Here is a 23,839-nt window from a genome sequence, read left to right on the forward strand (position 1 = left end):
GTCCCTAGAGGAGTACAACAGCCAAGTATGAAGACATTCACTCTTACACACACAAACAGGAGATTGCTTTCTTTAACGGACAACTCTGGCCTACCAATCAAAGTAAACACACAACTTCAGGAATGTGTTGGCAAAGACAAGCGTCAGGTGCTGTGGTAATGATAACTCATTCATGTTTTCTTTTTTCCTCATCTATTTCAGATTTCAATTAAATGTATATAGGCTCATCTACAATCTGGAGATGGAAAAAGATTATATTTAAGATATTGTGTCTGCCACCAGGGCCCCAGTGGTTTATGTATGATAAAGGAGTCCACTTTGGCCCCCTACAAGCTGCTCAGGTGTGTGGCTCCATTGTTTGCATGACCTGATTAGTCAGATGTGTTTATACTGTCAGGTTTTGCTTTTATACTGTGGAATGTAAATTTCTCTTTTTTGTTTTTACATGGGCATATAGGTGTATGAATAAACAGCTGCTTGTTGCTGACAACTTTCAGGAACAGACCTATTACAGAATCACCAGAAGTCTAATAAAGTGGTTCTAAGTGCATTTTATTAATCAAATACACAAACATCCATGGAGGTTTGTGTTTATCTTAATTTCAGTCTACATGGGTTTGTTGAATGAAGAAGACAAAGTATTGCCCTCCAGCCTCACATACAGTTTGGAGTAACAAACAAACATTACTTATGGTTAACATTTGGGTCACAGATAAGCAAACATGAGTTTTCACGAATTGCTCCTTTAAGCAGTCTGTTCTAGATGCTATCAGCAGGCCCCACACACCCTTTTCACCCACATCTTGTTCCTTTTTCTTCCATTAGCACTGACCTGGAGGCAGCCTCACCCCTTCAAATATTTCTCCTCTCATTCTTGCCCTGTCTGTCATCATTTAAATTGCACCTTGTGAGACCTCTGCCACAAAGATAAAACCGTCCTCGTCACTCAAATATGCTGTCATGTTAAAAGCCACCCAGACGGCTCTAGATGCTCACCAACCCGGTTTAACAGGAGAACTGAGGGGATAAACAAGTTTACTTTTGGTTTATGCAATGAAGCAAGGCTTCAGTTCAGGGGTTCACTGGGATGAAGGGTAAAATGAATGATAGTAGTTTCCCGCCACAAGAATCAGCCTCTTTGTATCAAACAATGCAGCTCTGCATCACCAACATTTTTACTCCCCAGATTTATTCAGAGCACATATAATCAAGCACATATTTGGACTACTTGACAACACAGGAGCCAGTAAAAACAAAAAGACTATTTTAGTCAGACATTTTTGTGGCTTTGTTGGTTAAAGTCCATCTAATCTTTATGTAGCATCCTTAATTATATGTTATTATTGATGTTTCTGACATTATAAATAATTGATCTAACAATGTTTTTTGGCAGTGATGGAAGAAGAAAATCAGTAAAACCAACATTCAGAAACAAACAAATAAAAGTACTGCATTTAAACATCACATAGAAACCTCAAACATAAGTAGTCTACATAATAACATACGTTTTATATATAAGGCCAAACGGCCCATTTCAGAGTAATGTACTTCATTATATAGTTACTGATGCATTTATACTGTAATTATACTACTTTATATTCTTTGGGCTAGCTTGTGAATTTTCACCAGGGGATCAATGAAGTCCTATCTTAACCTATACAGTAACAACACATCATAATTTTCATGTGTAAAAGAATAAAGTAGCAAAAAATGGAAATAGTAAATTATAGTTACAGCTAGCACTTAAGTACCTCAAACTGTACTTGAGTACTATGTAACATGTACTTTAACGCTCTTTTGGGTCATTACACATGTGCTGGTGCAATCCCAAAACTGGCTTTAACAGACATAGTAACTGATATAGTATATGTTTATTTTTACTACATGTTTATACTGGCATTGAGAACGCTGCACACATGGCTTCACAGAACTAACATAAATCTTATCCTTCGTGTTTGCAGTGAAACTGCCAACTGGATTCATGATCAGATGACATGAGAGATGAGCTAAACCTGATTCATTATGGATAGTAAAGTATCAAGTATTACACATCATAGTACAACTACTACCACTATGATCATTTTTATCAGCACCAGCAATAGTCTGACAGTAGGGACAGTGAAACATCCTTCATCTTCGTCTTCCATCCTGTCATGATCAAGCCTACACACTGGTGCCCCCATGAGCCCACTGAAGAAACTACAAAACATGCTTATGCATTTAACCACATTTCTCAATCCTGGAAGTCGTTCTGTACATGTTTTCAGATGTTATTTTCTAGGCACTTACGGCTCCTTTGAGAAGAAATGAATTACCGGTACTTACATTTTTATCAAACTCTTTCTTTTCTTTCTCTGAGCCTAATCATTTAGTTGTTTATAACAAAACATGTAACCTTATAGACATTTAAAATCTGTGCCTATGTTTAACACATACAGTAGCAGTTCACTAGGGGGTGAGCAGGGGAAATGCAGCTTTAAGAACATTTTAAAAATTCTGGTCGTGAAACTTTAATTTCATTCTGTTTAATTTAAAAATTAAATGTATTTAGAGCGAAGGACCTTAGTTTACAATCTCAAATAGAGACTGAAAACCTGTAATTTACTGTGAATTCTGTGTACATGCAAGCAAACACAGTACAGTACAGCATGCCCATCAGCCTTATCCTACATATATAGAGTTCTATTATATAACACTATCTCTAGGGATCTCTAATGTGCACACTTAATGCATCAGCAAACAGCCTCAGAGCTCTATCAAATTAAGTAGCAGCAAAATAACATTCCCTTAACAATTATCTGACAAACAAACAGGCGAATTAATTAATAATCTACAAAAACTCTATAAAATTACATCAAAACTCCAACAGGCTATCAGCTCATTTAAAGTATAAGTATTCTGTTCATCTCTAAGGAATAGTCAGGAGAAATGCTCACCTATAAAATAAGAATGAATCTCTAATGCAACAGCACCTGCGGCAGACAGGGAGTGTGATGGTAAGAAATGTGTGTACAGATATCTGAGTATACTGTATCTGTGGACCTGTGTGTGCCTGGCAAAAACACCAGGTTATGTAAGCCAGTGGGAGTGAGGTGCCGGGTGGTCTCTATGGAAACATGAACAGCAAGAAAAGATTGATGGTTCACCAGCTGACCGAGGTTCAGTCAAGAGTGTGGGAGGTCAAGCGCAGTTTGTGCTCCTTTCCCACATAAAACTCAATAACGTCTTTTCAGCAACGCAACTGATCAACGGCCTGCACACGTCACTGAGCAATAAAGCTAAAATAGTGCATTGTGTTACTGGGTAAAAATGTACCCACAATGTCATATGTTCTTTCCCCGTGTTTCTTTCATTCTGTCAGCTAACCAATGAAGACAAAATACCATAAATATACAATCGAAATATACTCTAGCAGGTATAAGGGCCATGTCTTTCTTGACTAGATGGTTGGATAATTTGAATTTTGTTTAAAGACGAAAGTGGAACTATGACACAGGAGTGATACTGCTGCAATCACACTGGACAATGATAATTCAACTTTAAAATAGGATGTATGATACATATTCATTATGTCATTTTTGGTATAATATATACACTGTATAGATGTTCTGTATATATATATTTTAAATGACAGCACCATCATACTCAGGAATTCAGGAGATACTGAATACTGAGGATTAGATTTTAAATATGTGCATAATAGCTTAAACTCAGACACCTAGGTTGAAAGGTGTCAAGGAAGGTTTTAAACACTCCTCTGGTAATTTTACAGAATATCTGAATATATTTCACTCCATTAATCTAGATGACCACTTTGATCTCTTGTACAAAAAGAAGTGCACAGACTTACAAACTAGTGGGTTTAAACATTTTGAGGAAGCTCAAAACAAGTATGTGACAAAACAGAGCTTAAAGGATCAGGAGAGGCACATTTTACACAGATATTTGAATGAGGCCTTAAAAAGTCCTGAACCAACCCCATTGAATAAACTATATGGTGGTGGATGGTGGGTTGATTAATCCACACCACGTCCATGAACTGAACGGAAATGGAAAGAACCATCAATCAGCTGTTTCTAAATATTTTTCCAAATAGTTTCTCTGATTTCTTTAATCCTGAAACTACCACTACCATATAAATTCTACAGGCTAAGGCCCAACCAGTCTCACAACACACATCCACATACTTACTGAAACACATGATTATAAAAGATTACTATATCCAAAAAAGCTTTAGCATTCTGTGACTCTGAATTCTTGCCTTCACAACCTTATGATAAAACTTATATGATAAACAGCAGCATCCTTTGGTGCAAATGAGGAATAATTAGGGTAGTGATCAGGAGAGATATTCCATAACCCTTAAGTATGTTGATATGTTTGTCTGTCTGTGTTCCTTGTAGCATAATGTAAGTCCAGACATGGAACAATGGCATTAACTGGGTCGCAGTTGCTGACTGGCTGTGCCAAACAGCTGGAGATATGGAGGGGGTGGGGGGGTAATTGAGTCATGAGCTAGGAGAGAAAGGAGGGTGACGAATAAATGTGAGCATGAACAGAGTGGTCTGGGGGAGAGGAGGCAAAGGGGAGAGTATGATCATCCTGATATCTTTTAATCAACTTTACAGAAACCTTAGAAAATAATGTGACTATTCACTGCAATAAAACAGAATCAAAAAAATGTGGATAAAAATGTATGAGTCCATATCTGCCAGATGCCAAGAAGTGTAAGGTGGATGGAAGGTGAACACTGTAGCTGGCTGTAAAAAACCAAATTTGCTCAAACACTTGGCGTCTCCCACAAATATCCAAGATGAGTCCTGAGCATCTCAGCTGAGGAAGAATAGAGCGCACAGCTACTCGGCCGTGATAAACGCGCCGCTGGGCCATAAACAATTTAAGTTTCATAATCTGAAGGCTGCGTTTTAATCCCAGACCCTTATCCATGCAACCACCACCACACTGAGGAAACACACCACATCAGACTGGTCCAAAGGATCACACACACGGCGACACACACGGCGACACACACCGCTGAATTATGTCATAACGCGTGAGAGATGTTATGTTTGACTTACACCCCAGACTGTATTAGTGAGCAGTGGTGATTTATCTGGTAATTCATTAATATAAGCTAACAGTTACCTAGCCAGTGGCTAAATGCAGTGTAGCATGTTATCCTCCATAGCCACCAAGTGTGTAACGCATTTAGCTCACAAAGCAACGCGGCGTTGTTCGTTGTATGAGCGTTTCCGATTAAACACGGACGCGTGTTTTGGTTTGTCACATTTTAGGAGTCGACCACTATAAGAAGCTGTACCTGAAGCTAATTCGTTAGCCAAGGACCCAGTACGAGCCCCCGTGGTAGTTAACGTTATATCGATCCTGTACCAAGACTGCTCGGCTGCCTTTGTGGTCTACACAGAGCACTGAAACGTCCAAACATCCCCAGACACTGCGATGCAGCGAAATTACACTAAACAGTACCTTTTCTGCGTCGACCTTGGCGACTATAGGATCATTTCCTGGCACGGACCCTTTGTTTCTGTGATTTGGTGGCTTGTTTTCATCAATCTGTCTCGTCTCTCTCCTCCAGGAGTCGTGCCGCCCCGTCTGACAGCACTACTGTTCGGGATGACAGGGCCCGCCCTTAGCAACCAATCAGATGACGACCTCCTGCAAATTGAGGAAAGACCCTTTTCCTATTGGTTGGCGGAGGTGCTCATCAAAGTGTCGCTAGGGGCGCACCGCGGTTCTAAAGGCAGGACACCTGCCATGGAAGGATGCTGCGCTCCGCAGGTGTGTCCAAATGAAGTGATGATAGAGCCGTAGGAAAACACTGAAGGTTTGGAACGGGCAGCTGCACAAACAAATGACAAGATAATATACTCATCTTTTTAGACACTGTATGTGACCAATGTTTGTTTTTTCTATCCTTAAATAATGATTTAATAGACTTACTTTATACTCATGCAAATCTTACACAGACAGACCTGTGGAAAAGTTTTGGATGCCTAAACTATCCATCCATCCATCCATCTTCTATACCCGCTTTTCCTGGCTCAGGGTCACGGGGATCTGCTGGAGCCTATCCCAGCTCTCTCTCGGATGAAAGGCAGCGGTACACCCTGGACAGGTCATGCCTAAACTATTTATGTATTTATCAGTTCTACTAATACAAGTGCAGTAAATAAATAAATAAAAAGCTAAATCAATTAAATATATGGTGTGCCTTTAAAACAGCATTGTCTTTGGGGTGCTTGCTCACAGTTTTTTCAAGGTATCTGACATGAAAGCATTTTGGAGGCATTTCCACAGTTACTCTGTGGGTCTAAAGCTGTCTCAGCATCTTCGTATAATCCAACTCCATTGTGGTCAGATAAAGCAGGGGTCACTAACCCTGGTCCTCAAGGCCCACTGTCCTGCTGGTTTTGCAATTATCTCTGCTCTTCCGGTTTCTGATTGGCTGAACACATCTGATCCAGATAATCAGCAGTGTGTAGGGCAGGGATATCTGGAAAACAAGCAGGACAGCAGACTTCGAAGACCAGGGTTGGTGACCCCTGAGATAAGGGATCTGTGGGCTCAGATGATCTGTTGCAGGACTTCTCACTCTTCTTGCTGAAGATAGTTGTTTTTGACTCGGGCTGTATGGTTGTAGTCATAGTGCTGTAGAATAAATATTCTGATTGGAACAGATTAGATGTCTCCTTGATGGTATGTTTAAAGTGTCAAAAACTAATGCACAAATTTGTATATCACACATTTAATGAATTTTCAAAAATTTTTTATTAGCTTTTGGTACTGATGTTAATACACTACACTTCATCAATTTCTGTTCAACATTAAATAACATTATTTGTTCGTTTCATATGGCAGCACTGAACAACTAACAGGTGGATTTTGATCTTTTTATTATTTAAGTCAAAGAGTCATCTCTGCAGGTGGAAACAATAAATACACAGTTCCCAGGACTGATTCCAATGAACACAATGATATACAGAACATACATCAACAAGACAGTTTCCTATACAAAATATTATACAACAAAAATATGCACATCTGCACAGCATAATAAGAAACTATGGTCCTTGTTTCATTTGTGTATATCATTGCCTTGTATATTTTTACAAAAATTTGTACAATCTTGTATAACTTTCTTCACCTTGTTCCACTTTCACAATTATCTGTTTGTAGATGTTGGTCATTGAATTAAAGCAGCTGTTAAAATGTAGCATATTGGTTCAGGTTTATTTACATGCAGAGGGACTGTACAAAATGGTATGTAACAAGAAAGGAAAGTCCAGATTATGCCTTTTTTAAATAGAACTCACATGGCAAAATGGGCATCAGTTTATAGTCAGTGAGAACAGGAAGATAGCTGCTGCTAAAATGAAGCCCAGTGTTCAGTGAGTTCAATAGTTAAGTCTCTTTCTCCTTTGTCTTTTCATGTAATGGTAATAATGCCTTAATTCAGTAGCATTCACATTGACAATTAACCTAACTTGCATGTCTTTGGGAGGAATCTTTTTATTGTGAGATGACAGTACCAACTCTTGCTCTAGTGCCATAGTCTGACCAGGGGTCACTGCAGTCGAGTATGTGAAAGATTATGCATTTTATAACAGTACTATAAGCCTTTTCATGCTACTCCATTGTGACTGGTCACAAAGTGGTAATTAAGAAGTATAATAAATGTTAGTATTTATTTTATCATCCATCTCCTCTTCTTGATTATTTTTATTTTACTTTATCATCAATGTGGAATACGGGCACATAAACATGCTAGCATGAGAGGATTGCTCAAGAGGAACAAAGTATCATTCACGGCTGTAAGGTTGGTGGTTTGATTGCTTGCTCCTCCTTGTCCACATGCTGAAGTGCTATAGAGCAAGATAATAAATACAAAAGAGCTCCATTTGTGAGTCTATGTGATTTTCAAGAGCTTTTTGTAAAAGTATATAAATGTCACTTTTACAAATGTGGTGAATGTCAGATCATCATTAGACAGGGCTTGTCTTTATTCCACTTGAAATCCAGACTCATTAGCCGCCAATGTCCTGTAGCAATGATAGTAGATATTTACCAGTTATTGGCTCTTGACCCATAGTTTACAAAGCACCAGGAAAGTTCCTGCCTCCTTCAGGCATACCGAGGATCTGCAGTGGTCAGTGACACTCGCTGGAGGTAAGTTAGCTGCTGGCAACAAGGAGCCCGCGACGTCTCCATGAAGATTGTGGAGGAGGTGAGGCTTTTGTGGTCTTTTTTTAAGATGGGTCTTCTCTGCCAACGACAGAGTAAGAGTTCCACCTGCTCCCTGAAGAAACTGGTGGTCAAAGTGTACAGGATGGGGTTCAAGGCACTGTTGATGGGAAGAATGAAGATAACTACCCAGCTGGAAATGGTGCCTAAAGAAGAACAGGAGCAATGTAATTCTCATTTTTAAGCAGCCTGTGATGACTTTTTATGACGCACTTCCATAGATAGATAGATAGAAATACTTTATTCATCCCAAACTGGGAAATTCCACTGTTGCAGCAGCAATTTACGGGCACTCGACATAAACACAAATCTCACAGAAAAAGAAACAATATAAGAAATTATTTAAAAAGATAGAGGAATATATAAATTATATACAAAATACAATAAACAATATAGATAACGGTTCACACAGTAGAATTCTGATATGTGCTGAGCTGACCTAGTAATTAATGACAAAGTAATTACTGGACCTGAAAATGACTAAGGTATAAATATAACCCAAAAGACAGGATGTTGTTAAATTTCTTACCAGGTATCTCAACCTCCAACAGTGAGAGGATTTTCACCAAAAATATGGGAATCCAGCAGAGGGCGTCAGAGAACACTATGAAGAAAAACCTGTTGGCCACAGCCACATCTTTGTGCAGTCTGCTCCTCAAGTCTGTGGCATTGATGCCAGTTTTATAGATGGAGTAGAACATGCTGGAGTAGGAGAAGACGATCACTAGGAATGCCACCAGGTTTAGACCTAAAGAAACGCACATAGAAATACACAAATGTTATCAGCATTCAACAGATTTTTAGTGATGAAGACAGTGGCACCGCTTGAATTAATTCCCAGGATTCTTATTTTAACAGACCAGTGACGTAAATACTCGTGCCTCTGAGACAGAAAATCTCTTCAAATTCATTTATCACTATTGCCAGACTTCAGTGGCTCCTCTGTGAGAAAAATGAGTCACTAGACCAGACAAATCAAACACGGCAGCCACCATGGTGGTTGCTTTATAACAGCCTAATCTAAGCTTCTGTTTGTTGGTGCACAGTGACGATGTGTAACAATGCCACTAAAAAAAAAATTTCATACTGCATCATATACAGTTTCTAATTTCCCCATGTTATTGGATTTAAAGCTAAGTATTATATCACAGTAGTGTGTTGTGCATTTGATCACTCTAAAGTGTTTTTTCACCTTTAGGGTATGCAGATTTCATTACTTTAATGATACAATATGGTGTTTTTATTTATCATTTATTTTCATATACAGAAAAAACTAAATCAAATTGTATCTTGTTCCAAGCACTTTGGAGAACAGTTTTTCTGTGAATTGATTTAGTTTCAGTGTCTTCTGTCTTTTCAATCCCATACTGACTCCAGGATGTTAGGTTAACTCCATGATGGCATATATAGACTCAGGCTCTGTGTACATATATATATATGTATATATAAAAAAAACTTGGTGTGGTATCACCAAGTGCATTTATACATATATATATATATATGTATATATATATATATATATATATATATATATATAAACTTGGATTAGGCTGTTATAAATATACGCACATATATTGAGTGAAAAAAGTTTTGAGTGGAAAAAAAAAACAAAAACTTTTTTTTTCAATTTACCCAGAAAGATTCCTATGGAATATCCTTTGGCAGTAGGTTTTTCTTGCCTGTCAGAATGCAGGGGAAAGCAGACGCCGTTATGTCCATAATAGTTGCCAAACACATCCTCGTTCATTAAGGGCACAGCAGCTATAATGAATCCCAGGAGCCAGATAGAGGTCAGGACCACCTTGCAGCAGGAAAACAAACATGCTCTTAGCACATCTACTTTTCAAAAAGTATTTAAGCAGACTCATGACTACCTTTACTGACTTTTAATCAGCGATAACGCACTGCAAACATTTACTTTAGTCTAGTTGCCTCCTGCTGACTGACCAACTGTGTCGGGCTTTACTCCCATTTTGAATCACTGAGAAAGCACACAGTAGGCGGCAGAACTTTGTCACAGAGCACACACATCCTCTTTCAGTCATGTAGGTGCAGGACCAATCTGTCATACAGTGAAATTTGACTAAAAAATACTCTCACTTCCCTCAAAGTATCCAAGCAACTGTGAGGATTTTGCCCATAATGATCATGAACATTAGATCATAATTAAATCAGCAATAACAAATACAGTACATAACTCAGAAAGTGTGCTAGTGGAGCACGCCCTGTCGTCTTTATTGATAAAGTATTTACTTTAATGTTTGAATTCTAAGATTTTCAAAAGAACAGGAAATGATCCAAGCTAATTAAAGTTAAACTAAGAGATTCAGCAAACAATTATTTTATGTGTATTAGTTCTGCATTAGGAGTATAGCTCACCCCAGTCTGAATTTTGCCTGGGCGTAGGTTGCTGAAGGGGAAGACAATAACCAAGAACTTTTCCAGAGTCAAGTAGGTCAGGAGCAGAACGGACACCTAAGGGAAAAATCGTTAAATTTGTCACTTGAATCAGACCCTGGGTTTAGATTAAGCTGATACGATAGAAGAAAACTAATTGAGACCAACTGGTTAATGGTGTCCCAGAAATATCTTGCACATTTAAAGTCTAAATAGGTTCCTCACAGAAAGAATCACAGTTTTGCAATTTGAGAAAAATAGGCCTCAGGCAGACAAATAGACCAGAGCACCATCTCAGTATTGGATGCTCTGAGCCTATCTTCCTGTAGGTATACAGCACAGCATTATGAGCAGAAATAGATGTAATCAAATTTCCCTCAGGAAAGTAGAATTAGAGGCTACAGCTGTATAGTGGGTTGACATAATGCTGGAAGCAGCAATAGCAGCAGTGGCTGATGTGATCAGTGGAGAAACATCAGCAGCAGAATTTCAGTGTGTGTAACTGTAACTGACACCTTGAAAAGAGCACTTGTGTCCTAGATATGCAATTCTATGACTATAGTTTGTGTGCCACTGCTTCTACTTTAGGATGCATCCTTGTCTGCATGTGTGGCTGTGAATAGGACCTTAATCTGTGCTACCTCTGAAGACAGCATGGCCAGGAATCCGATGGTCCGACATTCCACACTCTCCATCCAGAGCAGGGCATTACGATTGTACTGTCCGCGAAATTTAACATCAAACACTCCAATGAAAAACAGGTACACACCCATGAGGCAGTCTGCACCTGAATGATAAGAGATGATGTGCATGAATGTATTTACAGAAGGAAGTGCTCTCTATGGTCCCTCTGTCAACAAAACTTCTCTCCGTCCAGAACAGGTAAGGATAATCAGTTGTATGACACATGTACATAATTTATGACTGGATGCTGATGTGTGTCTGGGAGAAAAAGGTGAGTCATTGGATAAATTAAGATTTGAGGAAACCATAATGACTCAGTTTTAAACCTTGAACCTCTTTTGAGTTCCCCTGATACACTAAAAGATGGATTGAAAATGGCAAATAAGAATAATAAAACATGTAACTCTATACGAATTAAAGCTACTGTATTTTTGAAAATAAATGCATTCTGGATAAAGACGAGAGAGAGAGCAGAGTAAAGCCAGAGGGTGAACAAAACAGAAAAGCAGAGGAGTGACTGGCACACAGAGTGAGTCAGGGAATAAGCTTTATATGAGTAAAGCTCACACGAGAACTGAAAAAGAGAAAAGGCTGAGAATGTGTAACTGACACACAGTACAGAGGAAGCACAGAGCACATGATCAAGAAGAGAAAATTAAAAAGGGATTTTTATCTAAAGCCTTTGTACATGCCTGGCCATCTCTGTCAGGAACTACTTGGTTTTGATTTATACAACAAACTTAGGTGCCTTTTTATTGGAATATGATTCTGTTGATTCTTCTTATTTAAAATTAAGTTTGATAACACTCTAATCCTTTTTCCATGTAATCTTACCCCAAAATGACACAGAAATTATTCTCACATAGGCTCACTTTGACTTTGTCTTCATACCACTAGCCAGCCTGAATACTGTTGCATTTACTCTAAGAACCCTAAGAGGGTTTTGAGTGCTGATATCTTATTGTTTTTACCCACATCTTCCGTCCTGCAATTTATTGAACTCTGTGAAAAAATACGTGTGTGGGTAACCTACGGTTCCTCTTTGTGCAAATGAACTTCTCCTTCTTTTTATTAGGTTACCATGTAGAAGTTATTTCCAAATGCTAATTTAGGATGTTTCACACAGCAATACTTGTAAAATCTAACCCCAGAAACCTGATTCATTGGCCTTTATTTACTATGAACAGCTCCTTCTTCTTCCTGAGTGACAAACTAATTAAAATGTGAAGGCCACTGCTTACAAAGACAATGCCCCTTTTTTTATATGGCTGGATTATTGTGATATTATAATATACTTGTACAAACTTAGAATGCTCTACATGCTGCAGTCCACCTGATGCCTCATATCATAGTTGATTTTAAATTCACAGTTTGAAGACCCACTTTTATAGATTTGTTTTTAGTTCACATGTACTAAATTTGTTTCTACTGTAAATTGTTACCTGCACAGTCAGATTCTACATCTATTCATGAATTTGTGTATTTGTAAATATTATAAATTTTATTTTCTGAGCCCATGGTGCATGGTAATGTGTAGCTACTCACAGCAGAGGACTTTGATGCAGGCGGCATGCAGGTTGTTCTCGGCTCGTATCAGTGACCTCATGCCGATGACTAAGAGGTTACCAAAGCAGGTGATAAAGGCCATGACCCAGACGGACACGCGCAGCACTATGTTTGCCAGCAGGTCCTCAAAAGATGAGATTCCGTCTGTGTTGGGCTTACAGGACCTGACATGAGGTGCGTAAGAGCAGTACTGGAACTTCTTAAAGTATCTGGGAGAGGAAAGAAGCACATAACAAAAGAAGGCAGCCGCAGACGGAACAAGGGAGAAATACAAGCTTAGACAAATATGACACAGAGGGGAGATAAAATTAAGAGACATGTTTGCTTTTTCAGTGATGACAGACGTTCAGAAGGACTGCGAAGGATCGTACATACATGTGGGAGAGGTTCATCATAGGCAGAAACATCTTGGTCTGAATATCTGGAATCTCTATTCCCTCCAATGCCCTAAATAAAACAGCACATTTCAAAACTGCACACCATTGCAGCAAGCAGTTGCTTTTGTTGTGTGTGTATAAACTCACAGAGACTGAAGATGTGTCAGGTGATTGAAGTGGCTGGGGTGAATGCGGACAAAGGGATTGTGGGAGATATTTCTGCAACAAAAAACAGATGATCACCAACTCAATCAAGCTTTTTGGAATAATATGTAACATGTGGCTTAATGAAAGTGAAATCCAGATGTGTGTGTGTGTTTTTTTTTAACTAGAAAACAAGTGTGACTTCCGGGATTCAATTCTACTTTACAATGGAAACAGAATGCTCTACGTGTTCTACTATATGTCACATTAATTAGCTGAGCTAAAATCATAATGTCATAGTTTCTTCAACAAACAATGCAAATAAGTGACATTTTTAGTTTCTGCACTTTAGTGCTACATTCATCTATCTAAAGGGCTGCCTTACTCCTACCTTTATCAGTATAATATCAGCTATGTTAATTGCCACCTCTGTCAAAGTGAGATATTTGTTCCCCGTGTTTCCTATATGTTATAAGTGAGGCCATCGGTCTGTGAGAGCATTTGTCTGTACTTCATTATTATGCAGTGCATGTACGGCAATAGATAACTTGTTATGTGTGTTTGTTTTTGTGTTCAATTAGACTCTGTGGTAGAATTTTTCAGATAAGCCACAGGTGAAAAACAAAGTCATAAGTTTAGAAAACCTATTTACAAGATAATATGAAGAGGGTGATGTTTCGAATGAGACTTGAACGATATTAATTAAAAGCACAACACTTCTAAAGTGCTGCTGACACAAACATTACACCCGCAGACCAAAGAGAATGAGATATTTTCACAAAATGAAACAAATACCTGTGCAATCAGGACAATCAATCCAATCAGTCTCACCTCATTTTAACAGCTTAGCACTTATGGGAAGACACTTTTATTGCTAACTATAAATATCTGGTTACTTGAAATCATTCATAAAGTATAGTATACAACGTCATAAGAAATTTTGGGATCTTCCATAATGAAGAAAATAGTAGGTGGTAGTGATCCTGACAATTTTCTTAGATTTCTTCCAGGACAGACTGGGGCATGGAAAATATTGCTCAAAACGACTCTCACAATGGCGGTGCTCATTAAAATCCCAGTGGTTTGGCAAAATGCCCATCTATTTCTTTTTTCCATGCGTGTGTGTTTATGTGTTTTTGTGTGTGTGATGTGTAGAGAGAGGGGTGGTCATCATTTCAGCTGGACCATTATATTCTGATATGAGTTTTACTGCAGGTCTTCTCTGTGTGGTATTTCAACACTGTCCTGCTTAGGAAAACCAAACTGCCTGAAAGGTTTTGGCAGAGCTGCTTCATTTACGATGGGAGAGAGAGAGATGACAAATTAATCTGTGAAATACTTTTCTTCTGTCAACGCACAGGCTGAAACAAACAGCGGCACAGTTTTTTAATCTGGCCACCATTCAAACAGAAACCACAAACTAAATCCACTAAATCCAATTATGCTTTAGCCACAACACAGAACTGAACAAACCACACACAAAAAATGACAGATATAGTAACTGTACAGGAATTTGAGTGAGAAAGATCTTTCCTGATAATTTAATTAATAGGTGGCACTTTACTGTTGAGACTGGACCAAGTGAAGCTTATGTTAACTACTTTATTTCCTATTGGTCATATTTTATAAGCCAAAGAGGTTTTGTATGTAAAATCTTAATTTTGCACTTTAACAATAATTATAACAGACATAAACATAGTGAAGTGGAAAGTTTATTTTCCTTTAGGAGCATAAGATAAAACCATTATAACTAACATTCCTAATGTAAATGTAATTTTTGTTTTCCATGCTGAATAGATTTTTGGATTCTCTTAAACAGCATCAAGTCAATCACAAGGCTAAAACCTATTTTAGTTTGTATAGCACTTTCTGTAATGCTCTGAGTGTCTTCCCAAGGGGAGCCATTAACAGTAAAATAAAGTCATGCTCTCTGAACCCAACCTTAAAATGCTCTTTTTTTTTTTTTACTACTCCATTTCACCCTAATTTCCTTCACATAATGAAGAAGTACTGGACTATCAGTTACTCACAGTTTAAGTAGGGACTTCGAGAGGTTTTTGAAGGTGTTTTTGGGCAGATCCCTGATCCGGTTGCTGGACAGATTCCTGTGTGGAAACACACAGATTCACTTACATTCATTGATTTATTATGTTTTCATAATTGGTTCTTTGAGGTGAAATATGCAGAGCTGAAAAAGACCTGTTCTTTCTGGGATAAATCATATTTGAGTCTAAGGCTGAAAAAAAAAAAAAAAAAAAAACGTTCTCAGAGAGAACACCAGAGCACTAACAGACCTTTGTTTGGACACTTCAATTGCCACTAAAACCCAGTGACTGATTATACTGGTTCTTGTTATTTAATTTCAGCAGATCTAAACTGAATTGTTTACGTGTATAGACTGAGAAAGATCAAAACAACTTGTGTCTTACTCACAGTTCAGCCAGTTTCCACAGAGACTGGAAGGTGTTTTCAGGGACTCTTCTGATCCTGTTGTCCATCAGTAACCTGAACAGGACAGAGCAGCTGTAAGAAACCATGCAGAGTGGTACAAAGTGGTGTTTCAGTCCCCTGTGTTAGGTCCCTGTTGGGACCAGATGAAAATAATGCTACAGATTCCCACAATGCTTCTTCTGTAACACTGACTCATAGCTCTGCATGAAGAAAGGTTTCTTTACTGTATATTAAAATGTTTAATCTCCTATTGCTCTCACACAAACACATAGCTACACTCAAATATTGCCCAGAGGAAATGCCTTGCTTAAAGACATTAGAAGGAAATAGAGGGATAGAAGTTTTTTTTATTTCATTTCTCACAGTTAAACTGTCAAAACCTCCTGCCATAATTCCATTTACAGAGCACCTCTAATCGATCACTTAGTCACCCAGGCTGCCAAGATTCTCTCCCTTACACGGCACCTGAGCACAAGCTCGACTGGCACACTGCACAATTTTACACTCATTCTGAAGCCGAGAGGTGAAGGCACTGAATGGAGTCATCAGTGTTCACCTGACTTCACCTGGCTCTAGTTGATTCTGAAGGTAGTGTGCATAAATGTCATGAATGATTGGAAATGTCTTCAGTAACGAAATACAGCACATTGTTTACTTTTTAAATAGAAAACAGATAGGAAACAACCAAAGAGGCACAGCACACATCAGTGTGTGTTTGTATATAATTTATTATGTTCCCTGATCCAACCATGAAGCAAATGGAATAAATAAGAGAAATTGTCTGCAGAGAGAAAAGGTAACATCTAGTTTACTACAGATTAAAGACAGCAAGGCTTTTTAAGTGAAGTCGGAAAAAGTTTGAAATTATTATAACTGACTCACACAGCCTATTGAGGACAACTGAAACTTAGAATAAATCAAGCTGCAGGGCTTTGTGCAGGGGAGAGCCTACATTCATAAAAATAAAATCAGCAGTGGATGTCATAAAACCTCCACGAAGGCTGAGAACCTCACTGCTACACTCACACTCTAATTTCATAAAACATTACTGTTTTGAATGTGGTGAGTATTCCTCACAAGACATTAATCTGTTATTATTAAAAGCTGGTATTTATGTGTGTTCCAGGTGGAATCTGGTAAGAATGAGAATGTGTCGTCTACATTGTGTTGCCTCTCAGACATCAAATGCCGGATGTCTAAAAATGTCCTTCAGCTGAATTACCTGGACACTCTTTCCTCTGTCCTCTGATGACTATAATTTAGATGTAGTTTTAGATTCTGGCTTTTCATTTTATGTTCTTTGTCATAAGGTTGTACAGTCATGCTGAGTGAGAGTGTTGGAATGAAGTCCATGTGTTATTTGAGGCATTTCAAAATTTCACACTACTTCAGTGGTTTCCAACCCTGGGCCTCGAGAGCTACTGTCCTGCTTGTCTTCCAGATATACCTGCCCTGCCCACTCCTGATTACCTGGATCAGGTGTGTTCAGCCAGTGAGAAACTGGAAGGGCAGGGATAGTTGGAAAACCTGCAGGACAGTAGCTCTCAAGGACCAGGGTTGAAGACCACTGCTCTAATTCCTCCTACTGTGGACTTTGGGAGGAAAATATCTCCAGTCTGTAGCTGTACTGCAAATTGCTGATGCCAGTACACCAATCCATGCTACCTGTCTGCCCTTAAATTTGACTGTATTCCTGTCTAACAGTGCATCTCATCTTAACTCCTTCTGATCCTCATAATTACTTCAACTCCACCAAAATAGTTTGGGCATACTGGCTCATCACCTCAGGCTTGTAACACCAGGTTTATTAATGTAGTGTCACTCTCAAAAACACAACCTCACTCCAGTGTTTTGTCTATTTTAGCTTGTGTACATATTAATAACCATTTAAATACTTTATATACTCACAACCACAGCACTATACTACTTTTAAACCAAACTCCATGTAAATGCTGAACTGGGGAGAGTTGTTCTGATTTCTAGACCGAATTGTGAGTTTCCCTCTGTTTTTGCAAATCAAATTTTTTTTTTTACCTGTTTTTGAAAAGTGCTAGCATGTGAACAAATACTATGATTGATTGGTGCCAAATGGTTTCCCAGTCTCTTCTGTGCCTGCAGTTATTGGCCATCACCACATTTATAAAATATGCAGCGATTTCTGTCCTTGTTTGACCTATTTCCCAGAAGTGTAGCCATTTCAATGTGATGGAAGCACACCCTGTACCATCATAGAACAGGGTGAACTGCCAAGCATTTGTTGTTGTTTATGTACATTAATGAAATGAGGTAGTTGAGTTTGTGAGACAGAGGGAGAGCAACGATGGGGAAAGTGGAAATGAAAATGGAGAAAACATAATTTTAAAGGATTCACTTCTTGACAATTGAAAGTTTCTCTATTAATTTAGCTGATAATGCACATCAGTTTTAAGCTGACCAAAGTGCATGATGATGTAATGTAACTTATCTTACAATAACTATAATAATTATACAATACCGGTAAAGATTTTAAAAAAGCAGGAGAAAACATGCAAAGACCAGATTATGTTTATGCACCACAGAGGCTGAGCAAACACAGGCTTCTGAGGTTTGGTACACAGGGTAATTGAGCAAATTCTATTCACTTACACTAAAGATATTAAATTTAAATTAGTCTGGCTCCAACTGTGTATTTATCCATGGCCCTAGAGATACAATAATCCCAAATAGCCTATCTATGAGAAATAAAAATTCATACCAAATCAAAGCAAGGTTAAAATGTATTGTAAACCTTTGTGGAAATGTTAATAATACTACCAGATGTTCGGCGAAAAGAATTAACTTTAATCACTGTTCAAAAATGCAGTATTAAAAAATGATTGTCCTGAATAGGGATGAATCTAAACTAGAGGGTGAAAATGTTTTGTTTTGTAAAGATAAAATCATATTAATAATGACACAATCATGTTTTAAACTAAACACATTTAGAGGAGAGAGGAAGTTGATATGACTACACATACACATGTACTTCATCCCAGCTAATAAAAAAAAACACTTAATTCTCACAGATTAATTAAGTAGTTTAGCTCCCTTAACTTAACTATTAACTTCTGTTACAAGCATTGTGGTTTTAATCAAATCAGGACAGTGAAATACTCACAGAACCTCAAGCTTGCTGCAGGTCTTCAAGATAGAGTAGTTGAGAGTTTGAATCTGGTTCCCCTCAAGATCCCTGAAAGCAGAAAAAAGATGATTATGCTTAGACACAAAAACATATGTATAGTGCTGTGTGATTTCATTATATTTTGTCTAAAGGAACATCTGATTCTACTGAGTTGATTCTTTATAGTGCTGAATATATTTTGCATTGGAATTTAAATAGTAGATGTTAGTAGCAGCACACTGCTCTCAGAGAGATAAAAGCTACACAGAGCATGATTATTAGGGTCAGATTCATCTGACCAGTGCTCTCCAGTCTGCACTTGGTGACCAAAAATAGCTGGTCGATCTGACCGACCACAGCGACATCAGGTGAGGACACTTCACCTCTCATGTAGTCATCTGGACCACTCATCCAGTCCTCACATCTTCAACTACGCAACTCCCTGTCCTCATGTTGTGTTTTTCATGTACGCACTCAAGCAGAAACAGAGCTTGAACAGAAGCATGAACTTGCCCTGAATCCCACTTATGCACTGTACACCTGCAAATACACACATGGACAAGAACACAGCACTCACAGCCAGTCCAAGGCAGGCATGTGTTGGCAGAAGCTCGGGTGGGGAAGCTGTTGCAGTGAGGTGTCCACCATCGATCTGACAAGGGGAAAGAAACATTTTGTATTGCAACAAGAGAGACTGATTGAGGTGTGCACAGCAGGAGTTCCCACCATGACAGGGCAGACGGGATGCACTGTTGCATTTTCCTTAACAAGCTGGAAACAAAAGACTGGCGACTTTTTAAAAAAAGAAAGAAATAGCTGACAATTGTAAACAACCAAAATTAGAAAGCAGTTTGACTTTTGTTTTCCATTTTTTTCCTGCTAATTTCTCTATCTCCAACGTTTGGCAGGCAATCAGCAAATCTTTTAATGCAGAAAGTAATACTTGACCTGATGCTGTTACATTTTGCAAACCCCATTAATAAAACATGCCCATTTGGTAGCTGATTCAAATCTTTGCTGTTGAGACATTGTTGGATTAAAGAAATAAATAGACGTGCCAGATTGCTAACTGTGATTATTTATCTCTCTGTTGTCAAGTCTGAAACGAACAAAATGTTTGCCAGGAAGGTAGTAGTAAAATCCAAATAATAAATCTAACAATAACAACAACTTAATGTCATTCAGGAGATATGAAATCATTCAGTTTATCAAGCTGTTAAAAGTCAATTTAAAAATGTGTGTTTTATAGCTGATTAAACTGCAGGACTCACTGTGAGAACTGTGAGCAGCAAATCATTCCACAGTTTCTGCACTGTAATGGTAAATAGTGGGGTGACACAAGAAGCCCCTCTGATGTGGTCCAAAGTAAACTGAGAAAAATGTTCCCATATTTTCAAAAGTTGAATATAGTTAGCAGCAGATCACAGTTCCCAAAGTTTTCAGATTAAAAATAAACTTTGGTATTTTCTTGGGGGGGGGGGCAACAGTGGAGACAAAAACACAGCAGAGGCCAGGGACAAGGCTGTCTCCTTTAATTTGACAGAGGAATTGAGGAGCCAGAAGAGACACATATGGTCACTTCTTTCTAACAGTCACTCTCTGAGGAGGCGTATACAAGAACATTTATAGCGCTATTTTCTTCTGGCATAAACATCAGAAGGACATTGATAAAAATGGATACCTGCTAAGGAAAGAACACACAGAAAGAGACAATCTGAGAGATAAATTGTGGACAGGCAGGAATGAAGCAAACAATGTCAGTCGATGGGGCGTTAACAGGGACTGGCAAAACAATATCACAGTTTCCCTATTGAACACAAAGACAGATGTGAGGAAATCTAAAGCTGGAGGAGTGAACAAAAATGACACTAAAAGCTATTCGTCTGTATTACCTAATATGAATTACAATCCAGTGCTCTAAGCCTTACTGTCTTTATCTTATTAAACTGTAATTTAAATTTATGTGAATTTTTGGCAACAACTGTTCATTTTAAATGTGTTCGATAAATAAATTTAACTGGACTTAGTGGCTTAAAAAATTAAAAACTAAATTGCCAAGATATTTTTAATATTTTTAAGACTCGACTCAGTCCCTTAAACACTTGATCTCCATGTCATTTCACAACTGAGCATGAAATGAGCTGTGAAAATTGATTAATGAAAACTGTTCCAACACACTTCACAAGATGAAAATCATATACTTTGTACACACTTTTGTAAGTACTTTGTGGTCTGTCAATAGACATAAGTCAAATAATGTCAGAATCTGAGATTAGAAAGATTTAGAAGAATAAAATGGTTCAACTCACAGGTACATAAGAGACTGGAGCCCAATGAAGGTGTCCTGGGACAAGCTCCTTAGTGGATTATGATCCAACATCCTGGCACAAACACATAAAATTAATTTAATTTAATTGTAAAAGGATAAATAAATAAAATTATAGGTTTTAGACTCCCTGCATTAAGTGAAATTTATGAATGCCAGCTAGTAAAAAAAGCTTCCAAATTCATGAAAGACTTCACATCTATATAACAACCTGTTATGTGGCTTTGCCTAAAGGAAAAAGGGTTAGATCACTACCTTCAAAAACCACAAGACAGAAATAATACTTGTATGTATTAGCAATTTGTTCCTTAAAGTTTAATATGATTTTAAAATTGATTATTTATTGCATTAGAATTTTTACTTTAGCTATTAATAATGCATTTGCACTTTATTTTGTTTATGGGATTAGAGTTTATCTGATGTATAACTACACGAGTGATGTATATTCTGGTTTATTTTATGTAGGGAATGTGTGTGTATGTACATCTCTGTATGCACCTTGACATATCTTGTATGAATGAATCTTGTGGTAGAGACAGAGACAAGGTCCAATCGACTAAAGTGAATGTGTCAAAGTAATTCTATCTATCTATCTATCTATCTATCTATCTATCTATCTATGTATCATAAAATACATTCATGTAATATTAAATGTTTTATTTTGCTATTATGATAATTCCTGTCACTACACACATATGCATGCCTTACCATCAGAGACCCTGCAGATCTACAGTCCTGCACCATTCCTACTGAATTAAACATATACTTCTACTATCAATAATGTTTTCTGCAATTAAAGCAACAATAGACTCAGAAGTGTATGGTACACTTAAAATAATTTCTTTCACACACTGTAGACAAGTGGTTTTGCTATTTTCTTTCTGCACCTCACAAAAATCAGACAAATCTGACTTCAGATATTCCTTATATGTACCATTGGCTCTCCTGTTTGGCAGCTGGTTGACATGTATATGTTTGTGCATGTGGATGCATCCTTTAAAGTTGGTGGAAAGACCCATCAGAAACTTTACGGGTAGAAAACTGAAATCTCTCAGAGATCTGAAAATCTGCTATGAGCACAATAATAATCCATTCCTAAGTAAGTTTTTCTGCTCATTATAACACAAATTTATTGTTTTACAGTACTCTTAACTCAAACATGGGAAAAATAAGATGCTATATGATAATTTATAACTACACACACACACAAAAAAAATACAGTATTCCCAGCTTTCCACCCTATGTCCAACCCACATAATTTTAAACACATCAGGGGGATTTGGTTTCAGAAGGGACCCTGAAGGACAAATTAAAATTTAAAAAAATATATCCAGATGCCTAAACAAATACCCATATATGTATAAAACAGGCAGTTATGTCTCAAACTTTAAAAATGAGATCAGACAACGGCAAACAGAGCCCTATCCCACACAGACAACTGCCAGAGCTACGATGTGCGTTGTTCAACAGTCACACGGTGTCCTTCCATTTAAATTCGTATATTACCACAGTAGAGTGCACAACACAATTACATCCTCACACGTGTGTACATAAGTGCGTGTGTGTGTGTTACTCACAGCCACTCTAACTGATGGAGATCCCTGAACACGCCAGGACTGAGAGAGGAAATCAAGTTCTCACTGAGAAACCTGAGGGAAAAAAAAAACAGAATTGGTAGTGGTAACGGTAGTGGAAGCAAAGAGGTGGTAGGTAAAAATAAAGCTTCTAATTTAGTTTCTCTGACTCTCAAAGATCCATACGGTGCACAAAAGCATGCCCACGGCCCTTATGTTTAAAGCAACATACAATAGAGCTGAAACAATGGAAGAGAAAAGATCTTTATTGTCATTGTACATTCTACAGTGAAATTGGTTGGTAATTGCAAAATTTTGATTACCAAATAAATGTTCCAATTATAATTTAAGCAGTAATAGTGAAAAAAATGCGGAACCTTCTCTTTTTTCAGCTTCTCAAATGTACCAATTTGGTTGTTTTGGACATTTGCTCAGTTAAAACAAGATAACTGATTACATCCTCTTGGATGGTTAGAATGAGTATTTTTATTATGAAGGTTTGTAATGTAGGTAAGAGGGTAGAAAATACTATCCACATAGTTGTTTCAGGAGGGACTGAAATCAGCAGGTTACTTACAACCTCTTCAAATTGTGCAGGCCACTGAAGGCATGTTTGGATATGAACTGGAGGTTGTTGTTTTGCAGAAACCTGGGAAAAGAGAAGTAAATTCAAATGTCATGCATATAAGTATTTTTTTCCACATACGGTGATTAATACACTGTTGTTAGAGCACTATCATCCAGTGCATCTTTTCTTTGCCTTTTTAGACTTGACAAGCATATTTTCCTCATCAGCACACAGAGGACAGCCATCTGCAGGGGACAATCAGCTGCTCGGATGCTAACGGTGACGCTCACAAAGCGCTAAAAATTAGCAATTTTTGATCTTCATTCTGTGACTAAAGTTTAAAAACGTGTG

At 37.9% G+C, this 23,839-nt stretch overlaps 2 protein-coding genes across 2 annotated transcripts in view; both read right to left on the reverse strand.

Annotated features, from left to right (window-relative positions):
- The window catches only part of fryb (furry homolog b (Drosophila)), a 50,284-nt gene extending 44,672 nt beyond the window's left edge, over nucleotides 1-5,612 (reverse strand). Inside the window, exon 1 of the mRNA XM_026327971.1 lies at nucleotides 5,488-5,612. The gene's annotated coding sequence lies outside the window, so the exon portion shown is untranslated. The remainder of the gene's footprint in view (nucleotides 1-5,487) is intronic.
- A 1,177-nt stretch (nucleotides 5,613-6,789) lies between these two features.
- Nucleotides 6,790-23,839, reverse strand: part of rxfp2a (relaxin family peptide receptor 2a) — a 35,838-nt gene continuing 18,788 nt past the window's right edge. Inside the window, exons 6-20 of the mRNA XM_026328259.2 lie at nucleotides 23,498-23,569; nucleotides 22,924-22,995; nucleotides 21,330-21,401; nucleotides 19,598-19,672; nucleotides 19,018-19,089; nucleotides 15,864-15,935; nucleotides 15,461-15,535; nucleotides 13,434-13,505; nucleotides 13,285-13,356; nucleotides 12,889-13,118; nucleotides 11,301-11,446; nucleotides 10,642-10,737; nucleotides 9,895-10,063; nucleotides 8,792-9,010; nucleotides 6,790-8,408 (exon numbers count right to left, since the gene is read on the reverse strand). Coding sequence (XP_026184044.1) covers nucleotides 8,143-8,408; nucleotides 8,792-9,010; nucleotides 9,895-10,063; nucleotides 10,642-10,737; nucleotides 11,301-11,446; nucleotides 12,889-13,118; nucleotides 13,285-13,356; nucleotides 13,434-13,505; nucleotides 15,461-15,535; nucleotides 15,864-15,935; nucleotides 19,018-19,089; nucleotides 19,598-19,672; nucleotides 21,330-21,401; nucleotides 22,924-22,995; nucleotides 23,498-23,569 — 1,780 coding nt within the window. The 3' untranslated portion in view covers nucleotides 6,790-8,142. The remainder of the gene's footprint in view (nucleotides 8,409-8,791; nucleotides 9,011-9,894; nucleotides 10,064-10,641; nucleotides 10,738-11,300; nucleotides 11,447-12,888; nucleotides 13,119-13,284; nucleotides 13,357-13,433; nucleotides 13,506-15,460; nucleotides 15,536-15,863; nucleotides 15,936-19,017; nucleotides 19,090-19,597; nucleotides 19,673-21,329; nucleotides 21,402-22,923; nucleotides 22,996-23,497; nucleotides 23,570-23,839) is intronic.

The sequence above is a fragment of the Mastacembelus armatus genome, chromosome 14 (assembly GCF_900324485.2).
Source record: "Mastacembelus armatus chromosome 14, fMasArm1.2, whole genome shotgun sequence".
Taxonomy (NCBI): Eukaryota; Metazoa; Chordata; class Actinopteri; order Synbranchiformes; family Mastacembelidae; genus Mastacembelus; species Mastacembelus armatus.